Source organism: Cibotium barometz, chromosome 37 (genome assembly GCF_041138505.1).
Source record: "Cibotium barometz isolate CiBa-2024 chromosome 37, ASM4113850v1, whole genome shotgun sequence".
NCBI classification, from domain to species: Eukaryota; Viridiplantae; Streptophyta; class Polypodiopsida; order Cyatheales; family Cibotiaceae; genus Cibotium; species Cibotium barometz.
In genome coordinates this window covers 6,863,011-6,873,960 of record NC_141082.1, presented here as the reverse complement: position 1 = coordinate 6,873,960, position 10,950 = coordinate 6,863,011, and the positions used below count along the sequence as shown (strand labels likewise).

The 10,950-nt window shown below is 40.0% G+C and overlaps 1 protein-coding gene across 1 annotated transcript; it reads left to right on the top strand.

Annotated features, from left to right (window-relative positions):
* The first annotated feature begins 8,817 nt into the window (after positions 1 to 8,817).
* Positions 8,818 to 10,950, top strand: LOC147616872 (uncharacterized). The gene has a single exon (XM_086776520.1). The coding sequence runs from the start codon at positions 9,365 to 9,367 to the stop codon at positions 10,511 to 10,513; it is 1,149 nt and encodes a 382-aa protein (XP_086632646.1). The 5' UTR covers positions 8,818 to 9,364; the 3' UTR covers positions 10,514 to 10,950.

Here is a 10,950-nt window from a genome sequence, read left to right as displayed (position 1 = left end):
CTACTATTTCTATTTGTGGAGATATCACTAATATGACCACTACTCCTAGTATTCATAGCATTCCTGGTAACGGTGGATAGCAGTTAGGGATAGTGTATGATAGCAGTGATGATCTTTTAAAGAGTAGACCTCGTAGGAGGGATAGGATTGTGCATATGAATCTAGAGAGCTTTATATTTGATTTACACATTTTCTTAGATCCAGTGATTAGAGAGGTTGACCTATCTTGGGATATAGGTTATACAAGGATTCCATTGATGGGACACATACCATGATCATGATGTGATGAATTTAGAGATTGTGAGGATGGCATGGTCAATGATTTGATGGATGATACCACTTTCATCTCATGTGCAGATACACTATCAGTATTCACTGATGATGATGCTTATGGTGATCCTATTGATCATGCTTTTGTTTTGGAGGACCACACATATGTTGAGGATTTTACACATGATGGCATGTTACATATTTTGGATTGTGCGCATACACATGTTGATACAGTGGATCATGCGCCCCATATGATTCAATCTATGCTATAGTGGATGATGGCATTGATTCACATGAGTTCTTGCACGAGGCCAACTTTGAGATGTGTTTTTTCGGTGTCCATGATTGTCTACATGGCCCTAGTTTCTCTGGGGGACATTCATCTTCGGGTGCATCATATGCCACTTGGGATGTATGGTAGTTGATTATATGGGATACCATTCTGATGCACTTGTGGCATCTCTTGGTCTTGATCTATATGGATCATTTGACATTCCAGTTAGGAGTTTTGCTTCTATTTGGGGGATACCCTAGATGTTAGTTCCATGTTTTAGGGTTTATGAGCTACCCCTCAGACTTGAGCTTTCCTTTTGACCCAAGAGCTATTGTCACATTAGATTTGAGGGTCCGTGATGTGTACTTCATTTATCCATTCGACCCAAGAGGATTCATACCTAATCGACATTGGCTTCTTGCACTTTACTTTTGACCTTGGGGGATATTCGGCTGCTTTCATCGTCGACAGTGGTTTCTCACAATTTTCCTTTGATCTAGTGGAAGGTTTCTCTTCCTGTTATGGTATTTGCGTCTTCCATGGCAGTGTGTTGGTCATGATTTTTGGCTTTCATATAGCCTTTTGTATATATTTGATTTCTACATGACCACCCTCTGATTTTGAGGACAAAATCATTATAGGAGGGGATGGTTTGTAATGAAGCAACAACTTTAGATTAGGTCTAGGACCTTGGTCCTGGACTCAAGTATAAAAGGAGGCTCATGGACTACTATTGTACCTTTGGTATCTTTTGAAATCTTTTGATATTGGTCATCTTGACTCTTGGAGCCTCATGGCTTTCATACCTTGGCTTGTGGAAGGCTATTTTCATCCTCTTAGTGGGAGGTTAACTCACTTAGGCATCATGGCCATTATATGAGATTATCCCTTAATCTTGTATTAATCCATGGTGATTGTCTCTTATTTCAACTTTATGATCACTCGATTTCAAGAAGATAAGTTATACCCCAAGATGAGTACGGGGGGAAAAACCTCCTAAAGAGGGAAAAAGCGCCCTGGATGGTCCTAATGTGCTCACACACATTTGGTAGTGACTACCAAATATGGCTACAAATCTCCCCTGGGAGTGATGATGTGAACAAGGGATGATTTGTCACTAGAAGTACAGAGATGTGCCAAGCTCTTTGGACTGTGATAGGGAGCCCAAACTAGTCCCCAAAGGGAAGTTTAAAGCTTTGCGAAAATCTTGAAACTTCTCTCGTGGGTAGAGCCTTTGTGTGAACAAATCTGCCAAGTTGTCCTGTGTTGGCACATAAGCCAAGCTGATTTTCCCTGCTGGTAGAGCATCTCTCCCTTATATAATGATAGTGCACCTCAATGTGCTTTGTGCAAGCATGAAAAATTGGATTACTTTCGCAGTTGCTGCCATAGCGCTCTAATTGTCAGTGAAGATGGTAGTGGCTGAGGACTCGTCCCAATACCCAAATCAGCATAAGGTGCCTGAGCCAAACACACTCAACTGTAGCTGTAAACGTTGCCATGTACTCATCTTCATAGCTAGAAGTGGCAACAATGGGTTGCTTCTTGAGTTGAGCCATGATATACATGAATCACCAAGGTGAAAGCAAAAACCACTCATGGACACTGGTGTGTCATAACATCTAGCCCAGTCTCAGTCTGTAAATGCATGCAGCTGTGATTAACCCCCCTTGGGATAAAATAACCCAAAGTACTTAGTGCCATTTAGGTAACAGAATGCCTGTTTGATAAATTTCCAATGCTTTGTGCCTAGGCTATGCATAAATCTACTCAATATTGAGACCACATACTAAATGTCAAGCCTAGTGTTACACAAAAAGATAAGGCATACAATAGCTTCTTGATACAAGCGAGCGCGTCAAAAGAGTCACCTGCATTTTCAAGACTTAGACATAAACCTAGCTACATAGGTGTATCTACACCACAAGTTTACATTCCTCAAGATTGAACCTCTTCAACAATGCATCTATGTATTTCTTTTGCATCATAACAATGCTATCATTACACTGCCAAAACTCAATGCCCAAATAATAGTGCAACAGTCCAAGACCTGACATCTCAAAAGAATTCTATAAACCAACTATAAAAGATGAAATATGATCATCATTAGGTCCTGTGAGCAGCATGTCATCAACGTATAACACGATGACCAATAAAACATCCTTAGACCCCTTAATATAGAGGGCATTGTCGGTTGGGATATTACAAAAACACTGTGCAACCAAGTATGTATGTATCTTTTTGTACCATGCTCTGGGAGTCTGCTTAAGACCATATAAAGCTTTCTTCAATCTGCATTCTTTTGATTCCTGACTTTTGTGAACAAAACCACAATGCTGAGATACATAGACCTCCTCATGCAAATCTCTATTCAAGAAAGTAGTTTTGATATCCACCTGACGTACATTCCAACCTTTATGTGTTGTAAATGCAATGAGTCCGCATGGTAGTCATACAACATGTGAATGCAAAGGTGTCACCATAGTCAATGCCTTTCTCTTGTGCATAACCCTTTGTAACAAGCCTAGATTTGTATTGCTCAACACTGCCATCTACTCTATGTTTGAGCTTGTAAACCCACTTCGTACTAATGGCCTTCTTGCCAACAAGAGGCAAGTATACCAAATCCCATGTATCATTTTTTAGTATCGAATCATACTCATATTACATAGCACTCATCCAATTTTCAGATTCCTTTGCTTCATCAAAGGAGACAAGTTCCTCTTCATCACATAAATTAGCAATATATAGCATAACATCCATCAACATGAGATGCATGATGAGAACTTGCACATGTTCTGCTAGGCAAAAGAGTGGCCAATTTGTTATCACGTAGTGTTTGCACTAGCCATTTTGGCATACTTTTTGACTGCACAATTTTCCTTCTTTCCTCATCAACTACATCATCTACATTTGCCACATCAATAGGCTGATCTGTGGGCTGAAAAGCATGTTGATTTGTAACCTATGTGGCCTGATTCTCACCATTCCTTGAATTACCCACATGCTCTATATCAATGTGTCCTACATTGAACAATGAAAGGAGAGTGTCGAATATGTCGTGCAAACAACATTTTGTTGTTTTTTATATGAAAGCAAGGGCTAAATTGCATCTTCCACAAATACATCTCTACTCACAAGAATCCGCTTGGTAGCAAGATGATAGAGATGGTAACCCTTACTTTTCGAGCTGTATCCCACAAAAATACATTTAACAGGATTATCATCAATCTTGCTACTACGAAGCTGCTCAAGCACAAGTGTATAAGCAAGACAACCAAAAATGCATAAGTGAGCCATAGAGGGCTTTCTTCCATTCCAAGCTTCAAAATGCATAATTGTATGCCCTCCTTTGTAGGACACCTGTTCAAAACATATGTTGCACACATGACTGCTTCTAGCCAGAAACCATGAGGTAGCTCTCCTGACTTTTGACCATACAACGTGTTATCTCCATGAGAGATCTGTTTTTACGTTCAGCTATACTATTTTACTGAGGTGTATAGGGCACAGTATGTTGGTGTTTTTTCCCATGATCAGCCATGTATGCATGAAACTCCTTAGACATATACTCCCCCCCTCGATTAGTATGCAGGGTACCAATCTTACATGTAGAAGCATTTTGAACCATACAAGCAAAGTGCCTAAAGCACATAAAAACCTTTGATTTCTATTTCAATGGATATACTTAGGCATGTATAGAATAATCATCTAAATGTGACAAAATAGAGATAGCCCCAATAGATGGTGTCTTCATAGGACCACACACGTTGTTGTGTATAAGCTGTAATTTTTGAACAGCTCTAACTAAACTATCTTTGGAAAATGATGCCTGCTGCATTTTTCCAAGAATATAGCCCTCACAAACTTGTTTAATAGGGGCTTCAAGATGTGGCACCTCAAACACCATGTCTTGTTTATGCAAACGCAGCAAATTACCAAAGTACCAAAGTGTGCATGCCATAGCTTAACATCACCCATTGCCTTTGTGGTGGCAAAAATTGTACATACAACATGCCTTTGTCTTTTCTATGCATCTAGCCTCTAAAGGCCATGAGACAAAGTACATAATCAACAATTGTCTTGCCATCACTGCGATCATGAACAATACATCTGTCATCCTCAAATTAAACCACTAAGCCAGCCTTAGTAATGGCAGAGACAGATAACAAGTTCTTCTTGATCCATGGTACATATAATACATCTGAAAGCGTGATTGTTCCACCATTTATAATAGTGAGAATAATTTACCAACTCCTTTTACAAGATATGAGGAGTTGTTTGCACATGTTACACTGTTTTCCTGCGGAGCAGATTCAGATTCAGATGATGAGAACAAACTACGATGAGAAGTAATGTGCTTACTAGCACCACTATCAAAATACTAGACATGTACATCTGTAAAACAGCCATGCATACATCCTTATGCGAAGGGCCATAACTGCATTACACAATGAAAGCCCAGTCATCATGCGCATGGTTTGCAGATTCTTTGTTTTTTTTCATTGGATGTTGATGCATTAGCTACTACAGCCATACCTGAGTCTTTCTTTTTCTCCTTCTCCAGCCATTTTCTGCACTCATTAATGTAGTGACCAGGTTTCCTACAATAGTTGCATTTTTTATTTTTCTTTAGCTTGTTGCCTTCCTTGCCCAGGCTTGCCTGATGAATCTTATTTTGGCTTATAACCACCCTGAGGAAGGGATTTACTTTGTTTCTTTGTTGACTAGCAGTAAAAGCCTGATCTCCTGTATGCATGACAGATCTGTTTTGACTGGATTGCTCTTCTTTCAAGGGCACAGAAACCAACTCCTCAAACTTCAAGGCATTTGGATTGCCTTTCATCATGAGTCTGATGGTAGAAGCAAAACCTTAATACGAGTTTGACAATGCATTCAAGACAGTAGGCACCAATGAACTGTCATGATATATTTCATCAACACTAGCCAATTGCTCCTTAAAATCCTTGACTTTTATAAGTAAACTGTCCATGGAGTCTCCCTCATCCATATGTTTTGACTCGAATTGCTTGTGTATATAGGCACACATGCTTCATTGCGTACCTGGTATAATGATGCAAGTGCATCCCAAGCATATTTATAGCAGCAGTCTTGCATGACCAAATGTGAGGAATGATACTCCTGTTAACAAAAAAACAAAGTATTACACACTCCACGGTCCTCTTTCTTCTCCCAAAAGGGCTCCTTGATCTGATTCAAGAAGACAGGTGACTCGGCGTGAAGGATAGGCAGTAGCACAGGGGTGAGGATCGTATGCTCTAATACCAAATGTTGGAAATAGGGTTGCAGGAAAGCACGCACCCACGCACACAGTGGAGAATCTCAAGGGAGCACACAATGAGATGATAGATAGATAATGAATGTGTGTTGTACAAAGAAGATAAGTATACCCCAAGATGGATGTATACTAGCACGGGGAAAAAAACCTTCTAAAGAGAGAAAAAGTGCCCTGACTAGGCCTAGTGTGTTCACACACATCACTACCAAATATGGTTACATACCCCATAAATAAATGTGGCATAGGTATGATGTTATTAAAGATATTGAATGTCAAGATATAATATTGCATAGTAACAAATATGAATACATGGAGACCTTTTCTACTCTAACTCATGTTTGGAGAAGTGATCATTATTATTTTTTGGTATGGTAGTACACAATGCACCTTCATTTGTTGGAAGCTTCTTGAAACTATAACATAAAGAATGAGGGTGAGAAACTATGAGACTTAAGGTGTTTACATAGTTTTCTCTAGGCTAAGCTTGCCGAGACTATTGGTGGTAGATATTTTCTCTATAACATACCCTTTGCTTTTGCTAATTGTGCCAAAACAACACAGTTAGTAATTTGTTCTCAAACTAGACCACATACAATTACATGATGACACAACAAGCTCGTGGTAATGTAAATAGTTTTTAGACATTAAATCCTATTAAATGTCATAACTAAGCCGTGGGAAAAGGTTCTTACATCTTAAAGTCCAGTACGTGATCCAATATTCTCCAAGCATTACACTTAGCTTTGTAAAAGGCAGTTCCAAGTTGGAATTTTGGCACCTTAATGTAGTAAAGAGTCACCAATGAAATTCCTTTATGTGAATCTTGCCCACCCATGTCTCTTGAGAGGGAGATCTACCCCATCCAGCCGATGGGTAGAGGATGATGTGTGTATAAAGTCTCTTATCAAGAGTGACTTCAATCTTGATAGACATTTACTTAAAAATATTTTTAGAAGTGGTCGCTAGTCTTTGATTGAGTTTGAGTCTTGCAAAAAGTGCTAGTCTTTTGCATGGGTTATTGATAACATTCTCTTTATTATAAGGGTTATTGATGACATTATGTCTATTGTAAGGGATAGTACATTTCATTTGGATGAAATAATCCATCAAACAAAGTTGAAACATGCATGCTTTTTTTCTTAGAAATTAAGTGTAAAGCATGACTCAGTTAAGGGATCGTACATTTCATTTGGATGAAATAATCTATCAAACAAAGTTGAAACATGCATTATTTTTTTCTTAGAAATTAAGTGTAAAGCATGACTCAGTTATATAGCTCTACATTTTTTTATTTGTGATAGTGAACAAAGCATAAAAGGAACTTGAAAAAAAAATAGTTTCCATTTTTTTGTTTTAAAAATCACCTCCATTGGCACTTGGAAATTAGTTGCAATTGTGTGAGCACATGTTTAACATTTCTCTATACAAAGATTATTAGAAATGAAATAAGTTTAAAATGTTTACAAGGCACCACCCTTCTAATCTTTGTGAACAAGTACTTCCAAATACTTTTGAATTCTCTCTCTTTATACTAGTATTATATGTACAAAATTCAAAAGATTTTTTTTTTAAATTGGGTGGAAGACGCAAAGTCTTGCACATCCCAAACTTACTTTTGTGTTATCCCAACTTCATAAAGAAATCAACAATTAATGTCAATAAGTACAGTCTACATTGATAAATGACAATATGCATGATGAATCCCACGCACTTTTGTGTTGGAAGACTTGTAACACAACTACGGCATATCTTTTAAAGAACTCCTCAGTAAAGCACACTCTTCTATCAATAGCTTTTGAGTGAGCATGACAATGTTAATGTCATAAACATCTACCCTACAAATTAATGTAATGTAGATATTATGCTATTGAAGATATTGAATTTTAAGCTATAATATTGCATGGTAACTAATATAAAAACATGGAAACCTTTTTTCCACAAACTCGTGGTTTGAAGGAGTGATCATTATTATTTTTTGATATGGTAGTATACAATGAACCTTTGTTTCATGTTGGAAGCTTTTTGAAGCATAACATGGAGGAAGAGTTCCAGTGCGAAGGACTAGCAATGGTGAGAAATTGCGAGACCTAACGTGTTTACATGTTAAAGTCCAGTATGTGAACCAATGTGCTCTAAGCCAAGTGTTGTAATAATGTAGTCTCCCAAAAAATCCCTTAATGGAAACTTTGGCGAGTGGCCACCCAATTCTCTCCTTGTCCAAGATCGTGCCCAACCTATAGGCCGGGAATGATATGTAAAGGCCCTTATCAAGAGTGAGACGGGGGGTGACACTTTCTTAAAAGTAGAAGTGATCACACCTTGTGAAAAATGGTAAGCAATTGTGTGAGTTTACAATGGCCAACCATGAAGGGGAAGGGGGGGGGACATACATGGGCATGGAGAAGGGTGTGAACGCGGCCGTGTGAAGTGATCACACTAGGTCGAACAAGCAAATGCGTGAGTTTACAATGCCCAACCATGAAGAAGTTGGGAGGGAGCCTTCACACCACCCCCCCTACGTTTGGGGGCGACATGGGCATGGAAAAGCGTGTGAACGCGGCCTAGTGGATTATTTTAAGGCACTAAAGTCGTTGCGTTCTTTCTTCTTCGCCCAACGTTTGAAATTGAAGCTTTCTGGCCACGTTAGCACGTTCGGGGGCTTCGTCTCGATACGCTTACCTACGTTTTTGACTTTGCAAGGGCCTGCCATTTGGCGACGAGGTCCTAAAAGAAAAAGGAAGACTGGGCAATTTTCTAGCTTTCCACTAAAGGAAGGAAGGACCCAGGAGCGAGCGTGACAGCGAAGTGGCCAATCCTCCGAGGGATTTTAAAAATATATATAAATTTTCCTTATATACATATAATAGAAATTGACACCTTTATAATAACTGAATATCTATTATGGTAAATAGATTGAAAATAAAATTTGTGTGTGTATATAATAAAGAGAGACTTGCATCAGAAGTTGGAGGGTGGACTTTGCAACTTGCAAGTAAAGGTGATGTGGGAAAATAAGCTAGAGTCTAGACTTGGCCACAGATGAGATTTGGCCATTTCTTATGACCAGAAAATTGTGCATTCCTTTAACCTCATCCTTGTCTTTTGTTGAGAAACGATCAATACTGTTCAAATTTTGCAATAGGCCCAACCTTGACTTTTGCTTAGCTGCCATCAATGCTCATGCTGGGCATGCTCGCTTATCAATAAGTTGAAGGTTCTACAATCAGAATCCCATGACTATTCAATGGGTGAAGGTAGTTGTTTTCCTAATTAGAAGGAACTGGTGCAATGCAGTAATAGATTGGCTAGTTCTTCTTTGATCTAAAACTATATATTTACGGGAGAGAGAGAGAGAGAGAGAGAGAGATTGCAGCAATAGATTATATTGATTATCTAGCTTTTCTTTGATTCATAAGCAAAGAGAGAGTGGGGCGTGCACTGCACCATTGATTGACTGGCTTCTACTTGATCTATTGGCGAGAGTTAAACTAGAGTTATATTAGAATTGTTGAGAGACCACGATGGACAGGCATGCCAAGGAGAACCACATTGTCACATTCGCGGCTGATGATTCAAAGGATGAAGAACAGGAAGAAGCAGAACAGGGACAACACAAGATGCTGATGATGAGCAAAATAGATCGGAAAACCTCAGAGGCTATGGCTATGGATATGGCCAACACCACCACCACCACCTTCACCCCAATGGGCTTACTGGACATCATGAGAGAATCGAGCACTCTATTGAGATCAAACTCATCTCTATTGATGTGGGTTATGTTGATCCTAATCTGCCCACTATCTGCTCTCCTTCTATCAGCCACTCTGCTCCACAGCCACGTTGCAATAGCGCTCTCTGCCAGCCTCCATAGCTTTGCCACTGCAGCTGGCCTTCTGCATTCCTCCCTGTTCAAAGCCCTTTACTCACCCCTCTCTCAAACCCTCCTGTCTTACACCCTATGCTCCCCATTATTCTTCACCACATGGCTCCTTGCCAAGGCCTTCATCGTCTTCACAGTCTCCTCCACCTACTCTGCAAGAAAACCATCTCTCCCCATGTTCATCTCCATAGCCTTCAAGCTATGTAAACGCCTCTTCTACACTTACCTCAGTGTTTCGTCTGCCTTTATCTCCTTCTTCACCATAGCCACCCTTCTCCTCTTCCTCATCACCACCTCCCTCAGAGCTATTGAGCTTCCTGCGGATCTAATCTTCTTGGCAGAAATGGCATTGGGTTTATCATACTCAGTCATTTTGGCCCACATGGTTATCATTGCCGATCTAGCCACGGTGGTCTGCATTTTAGAAGAGCACATTGGCATGGCATCTCTGATGAGATCTCTGCATTTGATAAAGGGGAGAACACAGGTGGCCTTGTCGCTCTTCTTAGCTACAGCAGTGTGCAAAGCCATGGTGGAGAGCTTGTATCAGTACAGGGTGATTGGGGTCCCGGATGGGAGCTATGAGATCAACACTGCATCAAGGCTATGGGAGGGGCCCCTGCTTATCTTCATGTACTCATTTCTCTACCTATACGATGCCATCATGGGCTGTGTTTTCTACTTCAGGTGCAAATCAGCTTCTCCAGAACAGATCTCTGCTGGTGATAACAAGCAGGCTGCATGGCAGCACATCTCCATTGGCATGGACTTCACAGGCCCGAAACCATAGCGCCCACCATCATCACATTTGGCTGGTGTAAAAAGACTTGCAATCTTGCTTGGTGTAAAAAGACTTTCACCACGGTCCCATCTTTCCATGTACACGAAGAGCCCATCCGTTTCTCTCTGAGATAATGATTGGTGGCCTTTAGCTGCCGTCTAGATTAATAAAGACTTTCCCACCATTATCTATCGTTCACTCGTCAATGTTCAAGGCATTGTTTATAATGCCTACTAGTCCCCTACAAGTAAGCCCACCTACATAAAGTCAAGCATGCACCTGGTCAATGACGTGCATGCTCATGTACCTGTGAATGGGATTACATAAGCCAGCTTTCTTGTACATAAATTCACCTCCCAGACTCCCTAACATATGTATTTTGTTTTGTCTTTGTAATAATCACAAAGAGGAAAAAGAAAAAGGCGTAAGACCTGGTTATTCACTCC

What these genes read in the sequence shown, in the direction of transcription:
- LOC147616872 (XM_086776520.1), top strand. Translation starts at nt 9,365, where the DNA reads ATGGACAGGCATGCCAAGGAGAACCACATTGTCACATTCGCGGCTGAT.